Below are 23,549 nucleotides of genomic sequence, written 5' to 3'. Positions count from 1 at the left end.
GTTGCTCAGATTGTGATTGAAAAGAATATTGATTCAAACAATGGTGCCAGGCACAGCTTGCCACGAGTGCTGTACTGCAGATGTGTAACAAGTCTTTGAAAGATCCATTGGTGAGTAAGCTAACAATATCAAATGAGTACATGAACACTGCATTGCTATCAATACTAGTCCCATGTGGTCTTTGCAAAGTGAAGAAACCCTTCACGTACCCAGAAAATTTGCTCAAAATTAGTTGTAACAATTCATCAACCCCTTCAAGAATTCATACTGTCAGAACTGGTCATGGGCAAGATAGGGCATGAAAGGACATCAGTTTTGTCCAGCATACAAAAGCAGAAATTGCTGCAGAAACTCAGCAGGTCTGGTAGCATCTTTGAAAAGAAAACTTCTGAAGTAAAACTGAACTTGAAACGTTAACATGTGGAGAAAAAACAGTTAATGGTTGAAGTCCAGTTATACTTCTGAAGTTTTATATAGCTTAACTATATTTCCTCTCAATCTTCTCTGTTCCAAGGAAAATAATCCTATTATGTCCAATCTCGCTTTGCAAAGTCTCCAGCCCAGGCAACATCCTGGTAAATCTGCTCCATACTCTCCAGTCTAATCACATTGCTTAGAATATGAATTTCAAAACTGTACACAATATTCTTGCAATGGCCTAAACAGCATTTTATACAGTTTCAGCATAAACTCTATGCCTCAGCTAACAAAGGCAAATATACCAAATGGCTTGTTAGCCACTTTATCCACCTGCCCTGCTACCTTAAGAGACCAGTATACATAACACTCTGATCTAACAGTACACAATATTCAGTTCTTTTGGTCTGGGACATCATGTAGCTCAACAAAAGCAGCTAAAAAGATTACAGATAAAAATAGTGGGGTGAAAGTAGAGAAGGAGTAGTAAATAAATTAACCATGATTGAGTGAGAGCACTTTCATTGTTGCTCAGAACACCATGGGCTCAATTTCCACAATGAGGACTTCAGCATTACGTCTAGTATAATACTCCTGCGCAGTAGTGAGGCAGTGCTGCATTAAGGTCTCACCCCATCTGTTTTCTCAAGTTGGTGTAAAAGATAAGAGAGACAGAGGGAAAAGCAAAATTTTAATTAGCAGAGTACAAACTGTTTTCCTGGTCATCAATCCCTCAAACAACACCTCTTTGTGGGACAAAAACAAATTGTTGAAGATACTCAGGTCTGACAGCATCTGTGGAGAGAAGGTTGAGTTAATGTTTCAAGTCCAGTGACACTTCAAAAAGGCTGCCAGACACAGAGTTTCTCTAGCAATTTTGGTTTTTGTTACAGATTTTCGGCATCAGCAATTCTTTATTTTTCTACTTTGTGGGAGCTAGCTGTCTGCAGATTTTCTGCATTTCCTATGTTACAACAGTGACTAAATTTCATTGGCTATAATGGAATGGCAGCTGATGCTACTTAAACACAAACCACTCCTAAATGCAAGGCTGCCAACATCAAAGATCCTTTGCACCCCGGTAATGATCTCCTATAACCTCGTCCATCAGGCAGAAGACACAAGCCTGAGCACATCTAAAAGTAGGTTCAGGGTCAGCTTCCTCTCAGCCATTATTAGACTACTGAATGAACTCTCTAGCCTCAAATAATACTGATCTTGCTAATGCTGATCTCTTTTGTACGTCCTTTTGAGGGAGTGCAGCGTAGGTTCATGAGGGCAATTCCCGGAATGGCAGGACCATCATATGTTGAAAGATTGGAGTGACTGGGCTTGTATATACTTGAGTTTAGATGGATGAGAGGGGATCTAATTGAGTCGTATAAGATTATTAAAGGACTGGACATGCTGGAGGCAGGAAGCGTGTTTCCACTGAGGGGTGAGTCCAGAACCAGAGGACACAGTTTAAAAATAAGGGGTAAGCCATTTAGAACAGAGCTGAGGAGAAACTTCTTCACCCAGAGTGTGGTGGGTGTATGGAATGCTCTGCCCCAGAGGGCAGTGGAGGCCAAGTTTCTGGATACTTTCAAGAAAAAGATGGATAGAGCTCTTAGAGATCATGGAATCAAGGGCTGTGGGGAAAAGGCAGGAACAGGATACTAATTGTGGATGATATGCCATGTTCATTATGAATGGTGGTGCTGGCTCGAATGGCCAAATGGCCTACTCCTTCACCTATTGTCTATTGTCCTGTGCAATGTTATCTGTATGCATCTGTCCAAATCTTTTGTTCTGTACATTCTTGCTTACTATGATCTGCCTATACTGCTCATAAACAAAGTTTGTCACTGTACTTCGGTACAAGTGACCATAAATAAATGAAGCAAGAATGAGTCCCCTGTTGTTGGAATATATTGTAAACACAAGGCTAGACATTACTGTTGGCAAGGTCAGTGGGTCAATGCTTTCTTTTATTTCAAAAATATACTTTATTCATAAAAGTATTTGGATCTCTATACAATTGGTCATGTCATTCTTGTGCACACATTACATTGCTTTACATTCAGACATCGAAATTTATTTTTCATATATACAAGTCTGTACATAAACTATCCAGCTCTTCTACTGAGGTGTCAGCGGAGCCCAAATTACTGGGTGGGCCCCCTGTTCTTCTTAGGCAGGCAGATGTTACAAGGTGGTCTTTCCCCACCGCGCCTTGGTGGCAGCCGCCCCAAGCTTCAGCGCGTCCCTCATCACGTAGTCCTGGACCTAGGAATGTGCCAGTCTGCAACACTCAGTCGGGATCAACTCCTTCAGCTGGGAGATCAACAGGTTTCGGACTGCCCAAAGAGCGTCTTTCACGGAGTTGATGATCCTCCAGGCACAGCTGATGCTAGTCTCTGCGTGCATCCAGGGGAACAGACCGTAGAGCACGGAGTCCCGCGACACGGCGCTGCTCAGGACAAACCTCGACAAAAACCACTGCATTCCTCTCCAGACTTCCCCTGCATAGGCACATTCCAGAAGGAGGTGTGTGGCAGTCTCGTTCCGCCCCCTGCAGCCGTTTCGAGGGCAGCGTGCAGTGCGGCTGAGAGTCCGGGCGTGCATAAAGGATCTCACAGGCAGAGTCCAAAACTTCTGGCGATGAGGCATTCTGCCAAATGACTTTGACAGTCTGCTCAGGGAACCGCTCGATAGGATCCGCCCTCTCCTTTTCCCGAAGGGTCTCAAGGACACTATGTGCTGACCACTTCCTGATGGACTTATGGTCAAAGGTGTTTTTCTTCATAAACTTCTCCACGAAAGACAGGTGATACAGGACAGTCCAACTACTTGGAGCGTTCCACGGCAGCGAGGCCAGGCCCATCCTTCACAACACCGGGGACAGGTAGAGCCTCAGTACGTAGTGACACTTGGTGTTTGCGTACCAGGGATCCACGCACAGCTTGATGCAGCCACACACAAAGGTGGCCATCAGGAGCGTTTTTTTCCCTATTGCACAGATCTTTATACATCAAGTCCCTTCGGACCCAGTCCATCTTTGATCACCATATAAAATGGAAGATGGCCCGAGTGACTGCAGTGCCACAGGTTCTGGGAATAGGCCAGTGGGTCAATGCTTAACTCACTCTTTGACATTGCTCAAACTCTTTAGAGGTGCTAACTCCAGGTTAACATCAGAAGAGAGCAAATGGAAGAATTTTATATTTGTGTTAATTATGTGCCTGCTAATATAGACAAGAAATTTGTGGCAGGTTTTTCTGCTCAGTAAATACAGGCAATCAAACTGAAAAGTCAAGCTTCAAAATAAAGTGTTGGTCTTATACGAGATTCAGTTCTGATCTCTTCCACATTTCCATAGTAGCATGTTTAGGCATTAACTCTTTTGTTTTTATTACAATTGTTCTCCGGTCACAGCAATGAGCATACCATACATTATAAAGGGCACATGGCTCATTGTGGCACAGAATACTTTTAGAATTGATCTGCAAGAACTCCGAGATCAACTGCTCAATGGATGATCTATGTTACATCAGAAAAGATATCCAAATCTTATCTTTTCTTCTTATCATGATGTAGATAAAGATAGACCATATGGACAAAATTAAACTGAAAGAATATGGTCAAAGTACAATAGTAGCATGGTCATCTGGTGTTGACACAAGAAAGCGCAAGTGATTAGAACAATACTAATTAGCACTTTCTGCAAGCACAATATTACGAACCCGCATATTTAGAATTGATTTGTCATTTCAAGTAAAAATAAACCTCAGGTACTTTGAACATGAAGTACTTATTTCTTGGTATGTCATGTGCAGTATTTTATCATAAATATAGCATCCATGGAAAATGATATTTGGAGCACTGTTCAATAAAAGGATCTATTCTCTGAACAGGCCAAACTCCAGTATATTAGCCAAAAGATTCCTAGGGAGTGTGTCAACCAAAACACTTTCTATGTACTTAGCTTGTTTCAAAACCAATTAAGGACCATTTTAAAATGCATAAGTGCATGCTAAGTTGAGTCCCTGCTGAGTTTAAGGCTCAACAACTGGAAAAGGAAGTGAAGATATTCCGAATTCAACCAGCAGTTTTGCAAAGTGCTTGATACAAAGTTTAGAATCAAAACTGTTTGCATGAATATTACAGAATATTTATCAACATGAAGAACTGTAGTCAAGGAATAACTTATAATTCCTATCTTCTTACTCTTTCATTATGTAAAGGCCTTGACAGAAAACTTGTAACGTTGTAGGGTTTTATAATATTGCTCTGCAACAATCTACAAACCATCCCACTGAATTTCTTCCCCTGACGATTAACTGTAGCATAGCATCACATTCTTTAAAGCGAAACTTGTTTCTGTAACTTAATTTTTAAAGTGTATAATTTAACAATTTTAATAGTGAGCATGGCAGGTTTTTACAATTTTGTTCAGTTTTGGTTTCCCTCCGATCGGAAGGATGTTGAGAAACCTGAGAGGGTCCAGAAAAGATTGACAAGCATATTTACAGGGTTAGAAGATTGGAGCTACATGTACAGGCTGAATAGGCTAGGGTTATTTTCGTTGGCGCATTGGAGGCCGAGAGGTGACTGCATAGAGACTTATAAAATCATGAGGGGCATGGATAGGGTAAATAGGCAAGGTCTTTTCCCTGTGGTAGGGGGTTATCTAGAGGGTATCGGGTTTAAGGGGAGAGGGGAAAGATTTAGAAAGGCACCCAAGGAGCAATCCTTTCGTGCAAAGGGTGGTACGTAAACGGAATGAGCTGCCAGAAGAAGTGGTGGAGGCTGGCATAATTAGAGCATTTAAAAGGCATCTGGAGGGTATTTGAATAGGAAGGGTTTAGAGGGATTATGGGCCAAATACTAGCAAATGGGACTAGATTAATGTAGGATATCTGGTCAGCATGGATGAGTTGGACTGAAGGGTCTGTTTCCATGCTGTATATTTCTAGGACAATAGATGCATTGGCAGTAAGCAAATTGGGGACTGAGATAGAGGATGTTTTTCTTTTTTCTCTATCTCCACAACTCCCAGTCTAGCAATTATGTGCTTTACAACTCAAAAAGACAGATGAGTGAAGGAGCTACCAAGCCACTTCGATGATGGATGTAGAAGACACCGACCATCCATCTGCATTCCTTGTCCTTTATCACCATTGCTTCCGCCAATTATTCGACATCGAGAAATATTGATTTATCAGTCAAGGACGGCAGTATGCAGTCATTAGTAGGCTTCTTTCCCTGCAGTTGACCTGCTGCCATGAAACTTCATGGGATGTGCAGTCAATCTTGAGGACTCCCAGGGCAACAAGCTCTCACTGTGTATCACCATGTCAATGATGATAATGAAGAAGTCTGGGACACAGTCTGGATGTTAACAGTTCCACGGGTATGACTATGTCAGGCCACTGCTCCTCTAGTCTGAGAGACAGCTCTCCAGTTTTGGCACTTGGTCACAGATATTGGGAAAGAGGACTTTGCAGGGTTAAAAAGGTCAGAGTTAGTCACTGTCACTTTCTGGAGCAGAGGTCAATACCCAACGGTCGATCCAGTATAATTCCTTTGAGACGTTATGGCTTTGATACAACCAAGTAGCTTGCTCGACACTTTCAGAGAACAGTTAAGAGTAAAGCACAATGCTATGGAACGAGTGTCCCATGTGGGCCAGGCAAAGATTTCCTTTTCCATCTTGGTGAATCAGATATGTTTTTACAATCAATAATGGTTTTGCAGTCATCATTAGATGTTTAATTTTTTAGATTAGATTAGATTACTTACAGTGTGGAAACAGGCCCTTCGGCCCAACAAGTCCACACCGCCCCGCCGAAGCGCAACCCACCCATACCCCTACATCTACCCCTTACCTAACACTACGGGCAATTTAGCATGGCCAATTCACCTAATCTGCACATCTTTGGACTGTGGGAGGAAACCGGAGCACCCGGAGGAAACCCACGCAGTTCAGGCTTTTAAAAAAAATAATGTTCCGTCATTTGGTAGGATTTGATACCAGGTGCCCAGATCTCCAGATGATCAATCCAGCAACACCTGTCAGATATGGAAGTGTGTGTCCACATGCAGCAATTCCTGGAAAACATTAAGTTTGGTTTGATAAATGGCATGCAAAACTCATGCCACATGAATGTCAGGCAATTCCCATCTTCAACAAGAGAGAAGATGTGCATTCTATTTTTATATTTCAATAGCATTACCATTGCTGAATTGGCCAGTTCCATCTGAGGACCACAAATGCTGAACAAGCCACATAAAAAAAATGTGCACCTAAGAGGTCAGATACTGGGAATTCTGTAATCAGTAACTCACCTCCTGACATGCCAAAGAGTGTCCATCATTTACCAGCTACATGTCAAGAGCATAATGGAATATTTTCCACTTGCCTGGATGAGTGCAGCTTCACAGCATCGAGAACAAAGCAGTGTGCTTGATGGGAACCACATCTAACGTCTTCGCCACTATCACTCAGTGGCAGTGAGAATGTGTATAAAGTATGAGTAGGTAGGGAAAGAAGTAAATTTAGGGTTGGGAGACAAAGGCTCAGCTAGCATGACTTTGACCAGGTAAGAACTTGCAGTAAACAATGAGGTGCTGGAGGCAAGAATAGTGGTTTAACAAAATAAAGAACATCCTTGTGTAATGCCAGTTAATGAGGTAAAGAACATCACTGCGCAAAGCCAGATGGCTTAATCTTTATAGTTGATGCTTACAGATTGTAACAGTCATCCAATCAATACAGATGTTGCCTTATTTGGATGCTACTCCCTGTAAGTGACAATATAATTGCTCAAGAATCTGCTGTTCAAGAGAAGACCAAGAACTCATGTCTTTGTGTACACTGGCGATCGCTCTCTTTACCTTTATTCCTAGCCATGGAGAAAGTAGAGCCATACTGTGTCTGAGTGTTTGCTTTGACTGATACGGGAATATGGGAATGGAACAAAGAATCTATAAGACCTGCCATGCCAACTCAATGAGGCTCTTTCAATGTCACCTTCCAAATACACCTCCAGTAATTATAAGGACAAGAGCAGAAGACACATAAGAACACAACCACATCAAGCTTCCCTTGACTGTGCACACCATCCTTACATGGAATTTATTATCATTCCCTCATGTTGCTAGGTCCAAATCCTAGAACACTATTTCTTAAACAGCACCTAAACCACATGGTCTGCAGCTCACTATCACTTTCTCAATGGAAATTAGGAATGGGCAATAAATGCTGGCCAAACCAGAATTGCCAACATCCTGCAAGCGATTAAAATGAAAGTAGTCTATAAAGGGACCACTGGGGTGACTCATCACAAACTAGTCCCGAATGTTGGATCTCTCCCTTCACAAATGAGTGTTATCTGACTGCTCCTTGCATTGTGCCTTTATATCAAGAAAATGAAAATACTTCTAGCAGTCCCAGAATCAGGCAACTGCAGCATTCTCTGCTGATACTTAAAATACATATTTCAAATCAATGCCATTCTACTTATTAATAGTTACTCTACAACTGTCTATCTACAAAAGGGGATAAAATAAAATTTAATCTGATAAATGTTTCAAAAGTGTTTTCTTTTCCCCAAACAGATTTAATACATGTTAAGCCAAACTCTTCCAAAAAAGGAGAACTATCCTGACACTTCGACTCTAGCCCCAATACGTCTATCCCATCAGGATTGCTAAATGACAACATCATTACTGCAACTTATTCTCCCTCTGATTATTCATAAAATTGGTCAACAACTATCAGAAAATATGGAGATATTTAAATATCTTGTCTATTTAACTTGCTGTGTTAAAATCAGTTAATCCCCTTTATACCACAGTACATAAAACTGGAAAACAATGTTCGATGTACTTGGCACATAACCACAAGTGAATTAACACTGCCGTCTGAAATCCTTAAATGATCAAATAAGTTTAAAAACTAAAATGTGATCTCAGGTCAAATGATCACAAACCACATAAGCTTTATTCTTGCAGGTTTTGGCATAATCTGAATTCTTCTATTGAATTACAACTTGGTAACTTCCTGCCACATATCTGTTCAGAACAGGGAGTGTCAAAACTATGGGTTGTATGCCATACACAACCTCTGATGTTTAGACAACTTTGTTCTATTTTCACTTAGATATTTTTATTTACTAATTTATCCTGTCTGTATATCATGATTCTTGCATAGTGATGTTCGTAATGCTTTCAAATCATTAGTGACTGAATTTCACATGAGAGCAAACTGATGCATTCAAAAATGTACAACTCAACATATTAACAAGAACAATTCATACACTGCTCACAACATTCTACAGAACACACCAAATAAATCACAAAAGGTGAAGTTTGTACAGGCTTAGAGTTCACATGTACTTCATAATATAATGCTGACACAAAATGGATCACAGATATCCATGAAAAGAATCATGGCCCACAAACTTGTATGATTTAATCTGCTCAGCATAACACTCTTGAATCAAGTTGCCTTCAACTTCTCAAAATCAAAGGAGACACATTAAGAGAGATACACAAGTAGTACGGAATAACATTCTGCATAACCATAACCACAAGATTAATTCTATATAGTTAAGCTTATTGGTGTATGAATTACTGACTGAAGGTTCAAATTCAAAAGCTAATGTGACAGAAATTCAGAACATATAAGTAACAGGTCAGATGAGCATACATCTGGGCATTCAAAGGTAGTGATGCAAGATGAAGTAAAATTCCCAAGTCTGCATAACAGGCATATGGTGTAAAGGAGGCCCACAAATAATACAAGGATCGAGAAGCATTACCAATTTCATTTACTTGCAGATTGCTAATGACCACCACAACCCGCCCACCCCCACCACGAACTAAGCAGTTTTTTGTCAGTAAAGGTTGCAATGTTTCAATGTAAAATGGACACCCAAATGGAGTCCAAGGGCATTTGCCATAACATAATTAGCCTTAGTTCTAGATCTTAAATTACATAACTTTAAAAAACTGCAATAGCTATTGTAGTATTTATGTTGCATGCCTTAACAAAGACTTACAATCTTCTTACCAGATTAGCAAGTAATTTCTTTGAAAATTTTAAACAGTTTAATAAACAAACTGATAACTTGCAGTTGCAGAGCAACTTCTGTATACATTCGAGTCTAGCATATAGTTATGTGGGACTCATGCCTGCTGGTCATTCAGTGATATCCTGATCCTTGGCTCATTAGTATACTCAGGCCTTAAAAGTAGAAACACAACAGCTATCTGTTAAGACCTGATATCTTAGTTTAAGTTTCAGAGAGAATGTAGTGAAGGTCAAAGTGGCAATGGTGGTCACCCATGCATACGCAGATGGTGCCAGTGATACTTGATTACTACAATAGAGCCTTTACCGCCACGCGCGTACACACACACACCCCTTACCATTTATGACACTGGAGAACCATACAAGATGCATCGTCTCTCAGTGTTCACAGTATGTCCTCAATGTTCACAAAATAATTGCTTGTTTTTCAAATAGTGAGTTTTTGAGCAGGCAGAGGGTGCAACTGGCTCAGGCAACTCCAGAGACATGCTGGGGTTTGTGACCTACCCAAAAAATAACTTACTGACAAACTCATTTGCTCACACCCTGACCTGGGATCATCTTGTAGATCAAGCAGAGAGGACTGAATAGCAAACTGCAATCAAAACACAAACAAATTTTAGTTCCTGCCTCTCCTGGCCCTCACCACGTTTATACAAACTGCTCAGATTGGTGAAAAGTTGGACGTGGCGTAACAATGTTGGGACTACTGTCATTCATTATTTGCTCCTGGTAGCTGCCAGTCTATCGCTTTGCCAGCAACATGGCACTGCAAACCTTGTTTCGGCACATGCAGACACTGCGCCATCTAGCAGTGGCATTGACAATAAATGCAACCCTCAGTTGAGGCAGGGCTGACTGTATAAATGCAATCCTCAAATTCCAGCTTATTCTGTCACTTACTGTGACTGGAACGATGTGCACTCAACCTGGTATTACGATCAATCACACACAAAAAAAATCAAACACTTCAGCTGTAATTAAGCTGAATTTGCATTAAAGACCTGGTTTGATCAAACAAAAACGGTAAAGTGCTTTACCATCTCCCATTCTTTTGGAAAGAAAAGCAGCACAAAATCTGACCTTTTCTTTTTAAAAAATGACTACTTTGAGAAATTGTATTTAACTTTCACTTTCCAAATAGGTTAAAAAAATTAAACCTTTACAAATTTGGGACTTGCACACTAAGATGTGCAATGCCAAATATACAATAACAATTACCTATGCCTTTGTAGCTTCACAAGATAAAATGCAACCAAATAATACCCATACACAATTCTCCAAAAAGATAAGTTTACAGAGCCAGCCAAACTGTTGTTCTAGCACACTTCTTGTTCTAGGTACAAAGCAGAGTGGAAGGTGAAGTATGAGGTGGACAGAGATGCTTCAGGATGATTTGGACAATTTGGGTGGGCAAGTATATGGCAAATGACGCACAAATGTGGGTAAATGTGAAGTTATTCACTTTGGTAACAAAGTAAGACAGATTATCTGAATGGCTATAAATTGGGAAGGGTGGAGGTGCCTCAAGATCTGGATGTTCTTGTACACCAATTTCTTAAAGTAAGCATGCAAATGCAAGCAGGTGGAGAATGCAGAAAATGGTATCTTGGCGTTCGCCTTGCTGTAATTACACAGGGCCTTGATGAGAGTACACATGGAGTATTGTATGCAGTTTTGTTTACCTGAGAAAGAATGTTCTGGCCATGGAGGGAGCACAACAAAGATTTAAGACCGTAAGATACAGGAGTAGAATTAGGCTATTCAGCCTGTCATGTCTGCTCCACCATTTGATCATGACTAATATATTTCTCAACCCCAACGTCCTGCCTTCTCCTTGTAACTCTTAGTCTCCTAAATCAACAACCTCTGTCTTAAAGACACTCGGTGACTTGGTCTCCAAAGCCTTCCGTGACAATGAGTTAAAGAGTCACCACCCTCTGACTGAAGAAATTCATCCTTATCTCAATTCTAAAGATCACCCCTTCACTCTGAGGCTGTGCCCTCAGATCCTATTCTCTCAGACTAGTGGAAACATATTCCCCTTGTTCACTCTTTACAGTTAAAAATCACAACACCAGGTTATAGTCCAACAGGTGTATTTGGAAGCACTAGCTTTTGGACTGCTGCTCCTTCATCAGGTGGTTGTGGAGAATAAGACCATAAGACACAGAATTTATAACAAAAGGTTACAGTGTCATGCAACAGAAATGATATATTGAACAAACCTGGATTGTTAAGTCTTTCATCTTTCAGAATGGGTTGCAGGTTTTGGTTTATTGATATGTAAATCCCAGTTTCAAATGATGCCATATAGTGTTGTGTGAACTTCAATAGTTCTCAGGACCTCAGGCGTTATGAACTCTTCAGCTTATTTAGTTTTCTACATCAGCTATATTTTGTAATCACGTGGTCACAAGAATGTGTTAACATATTTATATCAAGTAATTTTAGGGAAAAATAAAATCACAAAGTTAACAGATTTAACAGCTTAACCCTAAATTTGGCTACCACAAATGACAGATGTATAGTGATCATAGTACTACCCTAAGGATTGTACTTTCAGCTGTACAGTATCTTGAAAAATTCAGACAATAATAACAGGAACTATTCAAATGCAAGCTCTGTATATAATTCAAATAGTCTCTAAATATGATGCAAATATTGAAGAATAAAACTTTATTGTTTTTCCATGTTTGAAAAATACACAAAAAGTTCATCTTCACACCATTTCAACTTGCTGGAAAATTGCTACAAGTTGCCTTTTTATTACTCATTTGTTCAATGCAGTTAGTCTAAGTGTTCACAGCTTCTCTTCTACTTTATTCAACCTCCACTGTCTTCCAATGTATGCACATCCAAGGCTTCTCAATTTTAAAAACATGGATGGAAAAATAATTCCTCAGAAACAATGATTTCAATACAACAAAATAAAACAAACATTAAGTGCCTTAAATATCTTACTCAGAACACTTTTTGCAGTAGATGCAACTTTCACAATTAGACATGTGCACTATATAACTCTTAAAAAGGTGATAAACTGAAAACTACATTGTAGAGCTAACCTTAACCTAAATGAACTGTATAGGTAAAATTACATTCTGTCCTCACAGGTTAGTTTTAATACAGTGAGAAAAAAATTCCTTTTAATGTTAAAGCAAGTTTGCCTTCTTCTGAAACTTCCTTTTCAATGTATCTGTAATACTGCAATGAATGTTGAACATTATAATTTGATATATACTGGTGGAAATCCACAATTCTACACACAAACATCCAGATTCACTACAATTTCACACAGGAAATCACAACTAGATAGACTTCATCTCAGCCTGGCTGGTGACTAGAGTCCTTAAGGTTGTAGTTAGATATTATATGAACATTTAGGGCACTAGTAATTAGCTCTTAAAAATAAGTACATCAATTAGTTGTGTAAAGAGGTACTTTAACTCATCATCATTGTATTTTCACTTGCTGAATAGTTTGTGCTCTTTCTGTGTAGCAGTAACCCAACAATCCACAGAAGCACTACAAATAGTCTGACCTGCTGTAATCCTCAAAAGTCATGTATGTACCATATAAAATTACTGTAATCAAATATCCTAGTTTCAATTAAGCAACCAACTACAAGAAAACTATGAAAGTTGGAGCTAAATAAAGCTATTTAAAAATACTTTAATTTATTAATAAAGAATAAACTAAACTGTATATTAACTGAAAGAGAAAGCTTCATGACAGGCTTTGATTGCAAGATGTTGATAAACATTAATTGCTGAAGCCAAAAAGGCAAAACAAACTGCATGTCACAACATAGTACACCTTTGAAAAGCGAATACACTGAAAAAGTAAAAGTATTACTTCTGCAAATTTTTACCGAAAAATACTGCAAAATATTATTTAAAAAAGACAAAACACTTCAACTTTGATGTTACAAAATTTGCAATGAATTTTAACTTGCCCCCATACAACATGTTTTACTTAATGGTCTTAGCATTAACAAAGTACATTCCACTTTAGGTATACAGTCTTAGGGCATAAATATTGCAAATAGGATATTATAGGTAGTGCAACAATTATAGCATTTCTCTATACATCATGCTCCACTCCAAGATACCTCAATACAATTTCAATAACTGTGATTCACAATGTCATTGAGTCATACCCGTTCTAGTTACCAGCCCCCTCAGTGTACTATAGTCAAAAGACCTTAGGCTGTAACGTTATCACTTTGTGACTCTGCAGCAACTTTCCCAAAACTTTAATGTAACCCACAGCACTTAGTCCTAGACCTGGAATGCGTTATAATTCACATTAAAGAATATGTTGGAATTACCTGAATTTATACTATTTGCTGAAAACTATAAAACATAGCTGTCAGTAATGCCTTCATTACCCTTTGTAAAATCTATAGATCCAGACTTCATTTAATTACCTTGTTATGGAGATGGAGATATCTTATGGAGATATCTTCAATTTCAACTTGGGCCTGAATATCAATATGCTTTGAAACACTGCCACTTCACAACCAAGGTATACAATTCAATGCAAATTCATTACTTTTTGAAACATAAATTACATTCAAAAAACTAGCTTAATTGAGTCATCTAGGAACTTTAAAATGTTGAAACAGCAATATTGCATGGTAAACTTTGAAAGACAAATGCAACCACAAATCACAATAACAGGGAGACATAGAAAACTGAAAACAATTTAAGAATTTAAAATGCAACAGAAATGTAAAATTCAATGGTCCTTTTATAAAAGAGTCGAAAAAGCATGGCGATGGAAAAAGCACAGCAGGTCAGGCAGCATCCAAGAAGCAGGGGAGTAGGTGTAAGCCCATTTTTTTAAGTCAAGTGGTGAAATCGTGAAACAGAATACATCTCTCAAAACCTGCAGTGGGCCAGATTTGTTTCAAAATAATGGGGCCATTGATGCTCAATGCTGATTATGTGCAATTAGCATAGCAACTTCAAGTCAAGGGCAAGTGCATGCTTAGATGCTATGCTAAAACAAAACATGGTCTGATATATTCTTACCAAATCATTGCAATTCATTAATTTATAAAGTAACTAACATCTTTGTTGATGCCATCAATAGCTTGTAGGAAAGTTCGCCTCATCACAAAAACACTAGTGTGTTTCTCACTAGTCTTTTCTCTCTCTCTTTTGATGGTAGCCATTGCTGGCCCCTTTCAGTCAAGCAATGAAACCAACAGGAAACCAAGGACTTAACCACAAGTGCCAATGACACCACTTCAAGAAACCTGCTGACAGGAAGACAGTTATGTAATCCTGGAACTAGAATTCAAATCAAGACTCTCTTGGGACAAAAGCCAGGTCCCACCTTTATCAACTTCCTCTATTATCATGTGGCATGCATTTGTTTTCAAGCAATTGCCTTTCTGCATTTGTTGTTAGCCTCTGATCAAATTAACTAATTCGACTTCTGAAGATAATACTTATATTTCATGTAAAGTTATCAAGTTAGATAATTCAGCTTTACAACAGGCTAACAAGGAAAACTTCGGAGTTCTCAGTAGTTCCAACTCTTCCATCAAAATATAATTGAGTTTTAGACTTACACAAAGGATTCTAAGTAAAAAAATACCAATTGACAAATCATGACAACTGTACAAACTCTCAAATTGTGGCCAACTCATCAAAATAGATATCCAACAAAAATGTAACCTCTGGTTACTACTGAAAGGATGTTATTGTAAATTGAAGGGAAATGTATGCATTTTCACCCACCTTCGTCATATCTCAATGAAAAAAGGGACAGTTTGGTGTGTCATTTGCTAGACCCTTTCCTATACCATTCAGCTCAATATATTTTAGTACTCTTACCTAGTTGGTAACTGCAGAGTAAAAGAAACAGCCAGAAGCTGAGTGAACAAGACTTAAGTGCATCCTGGAACCAATGCATTTCCTTAACCAAATGAAATTTTTAAAAAGAGAGAAAGAAACATGAATGTTAAAGAAGAATGGTAAAATAAAGTCAAGCCAAGTTGAGAGAGGAAAATAAACAGCAGAAGTACTGTGCCGAAAGGCAGAATAATATCATTATTAATTTTGAAATTACCAACAATTGGCTGCATGAGGGAAGAAGATTGCATAGTTCAAATTGATCAAAATTTATCCCTTTCTGAACCTGAAGTTAATTGATTGTACTAACAAAAGGTAGACAGTGTAATGTAGTAATGTCATTGAAGTTACTATCCGTCGGCCCAGGATAATGCCCTAGGATCAGAGATGCAAATTCCCACAACAAACTGAAAATTAATTATTTCATTCAAGGGGTTCTTATGGAACAGGCTGTTGTGGCGCAGTGATAATGCCCCGACCTCTGAGCTAGAAGGTCTGGGTTCAAGTCCCAACCACCACAGAGATGTGTCATAACGTGTGTGAACAGGTTGATTAAAAAAAATACTGAAAGTGAAGTGTGATAAGTTCCAGCCTTAACATTCTGAGGCCAGTTTAACAAACAATGTGCAAACCAAGCAAGATTTTTAAAAATATTCACAAGTTAAGAGTAGGATGCCTGGGATGACAGGAGCGACATACGAATGAAGACTGGAGTGACCAGGACTATATTCACTGGAGTTTAAAAGAATGAGGGGGCTGGGAGGAGATCTCAGAAACCTATAAAATTCCATCAGAGTTAGACAGGGTAAGTGCAGGAAGGATGCTGCCAATGACTGGGGACTCCAAAATTAGGGGTCATAGCCTAAGAATGTGTGGGAAGCTATTTAGGACTCAGCAAAGGAGAAATGTCTCTGCCTATAGAGAAGGCAGGGAGCCTGTGGAATTTCTCTGCCACAGAAAGTGATTGAGGCCAAATCACTGAATGTTTACAAGAAAGAATTAGATATAGTTTTAAAGGCTAAAGGTTTAAGAGGAAAAGGAAAAAATAGGTACGGAGTCAGATGATCAGCCATAATCATATTGAATGGTGAAGCAGGCTCAAAGGATCAGCTCCTAATTTCGATGCTTTGATGGAATACCAACTTGTAAGTATCTCTTAATTCCCTCAACTTGCTGGCTTCCTAATACACAATGAAGTGCTTATTAACGCAACAATTTTTATCCAGCAAGAGCCAAACTGATCTGCTCACTAGCTTTCCAATGGAACAATGTTCCAAAAACAAACACATGAGAGTTTTGACATGGACAAGGCAAGCTGCAAGCATTCCAAGTTTTCACATAAGCACTAACTACATAGCCATGAGATCAAAGGTAACCTCAGAACCATCGCACACCTTCATACTTAATTACGTAGATATAAACCAAAAGTTCAGAAAGAAGATACAGGTTTCTCCCACTGTCTTACAACAAAATTATTTTATCTTTACACCACTTGTTAATTTACATTGAATATTCCACTCAACAGGAAGGAGACATTGAAACTTGATCACGGAGCATGTATAGCATGAAACCAGCCAAGTGAAGCTTTGATATCTAAGTCGTACTATAAGTTTTAAAAATGCGCAATTTGTTTTTTTCACCCGTCTTCAAAATCAAACCTTTTAACTACTTTCAAATCAAGTAATCTGGAATCTTGACGTGATATACTTTTAACAGTCTAAGATGTTGGGAGTTCAAATATTACCTAGGACGTAAGATATCTTCCCAACCACTGGAAGGACAATTAAGACACGAATCATCGTGATATTTACCAAGCAACATTTGGCATGATTAATTGTAGGGTATGTGCCAAGAGACTATAACAACTACTTCATAATATGCATTCTAAAGTTCTAGTTATTACTTACAGAAGTTATGATTTGTTTAGAAACATGCACCATAGGATAGAAACTGATCTGATAGAGCATTTTTTCTATACAAAGCACAATCTTTAGAAAATAGCATTTTTCCATGCAGAATTTACAAAGACAATTTCCTCTCCTCCTTTTGGATAGCATAGCATCAAGGTCTAGCTAAGCCTCCAGATGTCCAACAGCCCAATAAGTATATTATCTAAGGGGCAATTCACATTTCACCGTGAGAACAATGGAGATAGAGGGTGGGGTGAGCAGGAGGAAGACCGAGGGCGAGGTGAGCGAGATAGACACGGTGAGAGAGAAAAAAAAGAGAGCGAGCGCGAGAGCCAGACAGACACACACACACTGGGGGAGAGACTGTCCTTCATGCAGTTTCAGTACCACTTCAAATTGCACCATTTAATCATAACATACACTTCACATAACGCAAGATAAATATTGAAAAGGCTTACCTGAATGGCTTTGAGAGGTCATCATTTAGACTGTCCACAGCTATAGCAAATGCTAATGGGTCAAATTTTCCGAACGTGTAAAAGGGCAATCCTCAGGAACTCCAACACTCCAGGCATACATACAAATTTAGTGAATGAATAATGTCTTGGTCAGTAAAGCATCGTGTACTGCAGTCAAGGAAATATTGTCCAACTAAGCGTTTGCTTCACTGTACTTCCAACTGTGAACCTATTGGAAAAAACAATCTGGGTTAACTGTTGAAAAAATAACTTCCTAACCAAACAAAGTTGAATGCATTTTCAGTATCTTAGGACTGATCGATATATTTTCAAATAAAAACTACTGGGGACAAGAACCAAAAATAAAAATATTGCTTAGTTACAAAATCATGTTGCATTTGTATTTTGTAAATGAAACACAATAAAGTGTGCAAGCAAAACCATATGCTAAATTACACAACTTAAATTATGAAAATCAATAACTGGTTCCTCTTCTGTTGATCTGATTTCTCCAAAACTACAACCCCAAGAGATCTCTGTGCTTCTCCATCTTGTTGACAATTTTTTTTTTAAAAATCACTGGTGACTTCAGCTATACCATCCTAAACTCTGGAATCTCATCGTCAATTTTTTCCTGTTCTCTAATATCAGGAACATAGCCCTTAAAAACTATTTCTGTGACTAAGTTTTATCACCTGTCACAATATCTCTTTACAGTACCAGGCATGGCTCAGTTCGGAACACTCAACTTTCAGCTAGAAGTTTGTAGAAGTCCCAAACCAAAGATTTTGCCTAAAAGTTTAGGCTGATTTTCCTCAATAGTACTGAAAGCAGTGCAGTACTCCAAAAGATATGATCATTAGATGTGACATTAAACAAAGGCTCCATTTGCTTCACACGGCACAATAGATTTGATTTCATTGCTCTATTCTGAAAACGAGTCTACTGCAGGTTGCAAATGAACCAATAAAAATAAAAATCCTTGGTTCAAAAATGGACAAAAGAGCTGAATTCCAGATGGGAGGAGTGCGCTGGCTTTGACATCAAGGCTATGTTTGACCAAGTGTGGTATCAAAGAAGCCTATCAAAACCTGAGTCAATGTGAATTGGGGAGATTTTTCTATTGATTGGACTAATTTAACACATAGGAAGATAGCTTGCTTGTTGTAGGACAGTAATCACTACAGAAGTTCCTCTGGGTAGTACCATGGGACCCAACCATCTTCAGCTGCTTCATGAATGACCTAATGCCCATCAAAAAAGTCATAAGTATGAATGTTCAGAATCTCCAAGGCTGCTTCAACTTTGTCCTGAATGATGCCTAAGAGGCCCTTCAGACCAAGTCTGTACTGCCAGAAAATATACTACTACTTTCACTAGTCTAATTTTCCCACACTAGGTCCATAGCCTTGAATGTTATATTTCAAGTGCTCATCCAAGTACTTTTTAAAGTTTGAGAGGTTTACCACCTCAACTAACCTCCCAGATATAGTGTTTCAAACACCCACCACCTTTTGGTTGAAAAAGCTTTTGCTCAAATCCCCTCTATATCTCCTGCTTTTCACTTTTAAATTATGTCCCCTTATTATCGATCCTTCACCTAAGGGGAACAGCTCTATTCAGCCTGTCCATGTCAGTCATAAATCTTAGACACCTCTATCAGATCTTCCGTGCTCCCCAGCCACCACCCCCAAGGCCTTCTCTGCTCCAAGTAAAGCAACACAAACTTATCCAGCCTCTCATCATAGCTGAAAAGCTCCAGCTCAGAAGTCATTCTGCTGAATCTCCTCTGCATTCCCTTCAGTGCAGTCATAACCTTCCTATATTGTAATGACCAGAAATGCACACAGTACCTCAGCTGTGACTTAACTAAAGTTTTGTACAGCTCCAACACAATCTCCTAGCTCTTCCAATCTTATCTGTTGTGACAAACAGCAAGTGACCGGTGTTCCTTAAGTACCCTATTAACCTGTCCTACTAACTTCAGGGATCTGTGGACAAGCACTTCAAGATCTCTGTTCCACTGAAGATCTTGGTGACCTGCCATACACTGAGTGCTCCTGGTCTTGTTCCCACTTCCAAAGTGCATCACCTGATACTTACTCAGGTTAAACACCATCTGCCATTGATCTATCCATCTGACCAATCCGTTTAGATCCTCCAGCAACCTCACACCTTCCGCCTCACTATCAACAACCCAGCCAATCTTTGTCTCATCTGCAAACATACTTACCTCTCCCATATTTTCGTCATTTATGAATATTGCCAACAAAAGGATATGGAAGATATAGAATGTAGGGAAATTGATGGTGACACCTTGCAAAATATCCATATTACAGAGAAGGAAGTGCTGGATGCCTTGAAACGTAAAAAGGCGGATAAATCCTCAGGACCTGATCAGGTGTAGCCTAGAACTCTTTGGGAAGCTAGAGAAGTAATTGCTGGGCTTCTTGCTGAGATATTGTATCTTCGATAGTCACAGGTGATGTGCCAGAAGACTGGAGGTTGGCTAACGTGGTGCCACTGTTTAAGAAGGGTGGTAAGGCCAAGCCAGGGAACTACAGGCCAGTGAGCCTGACATTGGTGGTGGGCAAGTTGTTGGAGGGAATCCTGAGGGAGGGGATGTACATGTATTTGGAAAGGCAGGATTTGGAGGGATATGGGCCGGGTGCTGGCAGGTGAGACTAGATTGGGTTAGGATATCTAGTTGGCATGGATGGTTTGGACCGAAGGGAATGTTTCCATTCTGTACATCTCTGACTCTATAATAAAAAAGGGACCCAGCCTGCGGCACACCACTGCACATCGATCTCTAGTCATTCAAACTTTCTTCTACCACCAATCACCTGTAACTAAGCCAATTTTAGATCCATCTTGCCAAGTTAGTCTGGATCTCACATGCTTTTACCTTCTTTTTCAGTTCTCATGTGGGACCTTTTTCAAAAAGGTCTTGTTGAAATCAGACCACCTGTAACAAATGCCCTGCACTCAATCTCTTGGTCACCTCTCTGAAAAATTCCAACAGGTTTGTTTGGCATGACCTCCCTTTGACAAAGGCAAAAACAATGACTGCAGATGCAAAGCCATGCTGTCTATCCCTCATTAAATCTTGACTCTCTAAATGGAGATTAATGTCCCCTCACTATTTTCTCCAATAGTTTCTCTACCACTGGATGTTAGACTCACTGATCTATAGTTCCCTGTCCTTTCTCTGCCATCTTCTTGTAAAAAGTGGAAACATATTTGCTATCCTCCAGTCTTTGGCACCACCTGTGGCCAGAGATTTTAAAGTTCGCATCAGGGCCCCTGTAATTTCCTTCATGATCTTCCTCAGATACTCAATCCAAGTCCAAATGCAGAAAGACAAGGACAATATCCAGGCTGAGACTTACAAGTGGCAAGATACAAGTCCTGGGCAATCACCATCTCCAACAAGAGATATTCCAACCACCATTCAATGGCATTACCATCACTGAATCTCCCATTATCAATATCTTAACAGTTACCATTGACTAAGAACTGATATGCAACAGCCTTACTAATACTGTGGCTACAAGAGCAGGTCAGAAGCTAGGAGTCATGCAACAAGTAATCCACCTCTTGAATCCCCAAAGTCCACAATTGACAAGGCACAAATCAGAATACAACAGCAGGGACGTACTGCAGAATCAGAGAGTGGTCGAGGGCCCTGGGTCTATACATGATGAAATTTAGAATGATGAGAGGGGATCTCATTGAAACTTAAGAGGTCTAAATAGAGTGGATCTTGGAGATGTTTCCACTAGTAAGAGGGATCCAACAGCACAGCTTCAGAGTGATGGGACAACCCTTTAGAACTTAAATGAGGAAGAATTTCTTCAGTCAAAGGGTGCTTAATCTGCAGAGACCAAGCCATTGACTCTTTTATTTAAGACAGAGATAGGTAGATTCTTGATTAGTAAGGGTATCAAGGAGAAGGCAGGAGCATGGGATTGAGAAACATATCAGCCACGATCGAATGGCAAAGCAAACTCAAATGGGCTTGAATGGCCTGAATGTTTCCTTATGTTGTGGTCTTAAGAGTGCAATGGAACTTTTAATGTTTATTTGGATAAGTGCAGCTTTGGTGAGATTCAAGAAGTTTGAACTATCCAGGATACAACAGCCTCTTTGAAAGGCATCACAGCCACAAACAAACATTCACTTCCTCCACCAATAACACAGCAGGGGGAACTGTGCAACTCTTTAATAGGCAATGCAGAAAGTCATCATGGCTCCTTAAACAATGCCCTTCAAATTCACAACCGCTACCATTTAGAAGATCGTGGGCAGCAGATATGTGGGAACATCAACACATTATTAGATTACTAGATTACTTACAGTGTGGAAACAGGCCCTTCGGCCCAACAAGTCCACACTGACCCACCGAAACGCAACCTACCCAGACCCATTCCCGTACAGGTCACTCCTATCCTGACTCCGAAATATATCACTGATGCTTCAATGTCCATAAGACTACAAGATACAGGTGCAGAATTAGACAATGTATCCAATTTAATGGTGGCGTTAACTCGATTATAGCTCATATGTTTCTCAGCCCCATTCTCTTGTCTTCTCCCATAACCTTTGATTCACCAACCTCTGGCTGAAGAAATTTACATCTCAGTTCTGAAGTGTAATTTCTTCACTGAGGCTGTGCTCTTCGATCCTAGTCTCTCCTACTAGTGAACACATCTTCTCCACTTACAAAAAACTGAGATGCCGCAATACAGTGTAAAATTTGATCTATTATTGTCACATGTACTTAGGTACAGTGAAGTTTTGTTTTGTGCACAGTATAGGCAGATCATACCACACAAAGTGCATTAGGGTGATAGAACAGAGCAAAGATTACAAGGTTACAGCTGCAGAGAAGGTACACAAAGAGAGAGATCATAGTTAACTTTAAAATTTGAGTTGACCATTCAAAAGTCAGACAACAGCAGGGAAGAAGCTGTTCTTGAATCTGTTAGTTACATGCATTTAAACTTTTGTACCTTCGGCCTGACGAAGTGGATGGAAGAGGTCTTTGATTACGTTAGCTGCTTTCCCAAGGCAGCAAGTAGTATAGATGGAGTTAATGGATGGAAGGTTGGCTTGCCTGATGCACTGGGATGTATTCACAACTCTCTATAGTTTCTTATGGTCCTGGGCAGTGCAGCTGCCATACCAAGCTGTGATGCATCCAGATCAAATGCTTCCTATGGTGCACCTCTAAAAATTGGTAAGAGTCTTTACAGGCATGCCAAATTTCCTTAGTTCCTGAGAAAGTAGAGGCATTGTTGTGCTTTCTTGACTGCTGTGTTAGCATGGGTGGACAAAGACAGATTGTTGGTGATCATCACAGCTAGGAAATTGCTCTTCACTAACTCCACCCTAGTACCATTGATATAGTCAGAGGGGTGGCCTCCACATTGACTTCAGAAAACAATGACCAGCTATTTCATTTTGCTTTGAGAGGCAGATAAAGAGGCGGGTGGGAAGAAAGAGTATGCAGGGAGAGAGAGGAGGGGGTAGAGACATGCAGAGGAAGACGGAGGGTGAGAGAGATATGGGGGGGGGGGGGCAGGGGAGGTGTGCAGAGAGAGAGAGAGAGAGAGAGAGAGAGAGAGAGAGAGAGAGAGAGAGAGAGAGAGAGAGAGAGAGAGAGAGATGAGGAGGGGGGAGAGAGACAGAGACCGACAGACACATAGTGGGGGGGGGGGGGTGGAGTGCTGCAAGGGAGACATACACACACGGGGGGGGGGGGGGGGGGGGGGGGGGGGGAGGTGGAGTGCTGCAGGAGACATCAGGAGCTTGCTGC

The 23,549-nt window shown here is 39.9% G+C and overlaps 1 protein-coding gene across 10 annotated transcripts in view; it reads right to left on the bottom strand.

Annotated features, from left to right (window-relative positions):
* hdac4 (histone deacetylase 4) overlaps window positions 1-23,549 on the bottom strand; it is a 497,199-nt gene that overhangs the window by 450,662 nt on the left and 22,988 nt on the right. For 8 of the 10 annotated variants that reach the window (XM_072578375.1, XM_072578377.1, XM_072578374.1 and 5 more), the window contains one exon: window positions 17,729-17,957. The exons of the other annotated variants lie outside the window; for them this stretch is intronic. In XM_072578375.1, coding sequence (XP_072434476.1) covers window positions 17,729-17,753 — 25 coding nt within the window. In that variant the 5' untranslated portion in view covers window positions 17,754-17,957. The remainder of the gene's footprint in view (window positions 1-17,728; window positions 17,958-23,549) is intronic. 10 annotated transcript variants of the gene reach the window in all.

This window comes from Chiloscyllium punctatum, chromosome 10 (genome assembly GCF_047496795.1).
Source record: "Chiloscyllium punctatum isolate Juve2018m chromosome 10, sChiPun1.3, whole genome shotgun sequence".
Lineage (NCBI taxonomy): Eukaryota > Metazoa > Chordata > Chondrichthyes > Orectolobiformes > Hemiscylliidae > Chiloscyllium > Chiloscyllium punctatum.
This window is presented reverse-complemented; position numbering and strand designations above follow the sequence as displayed.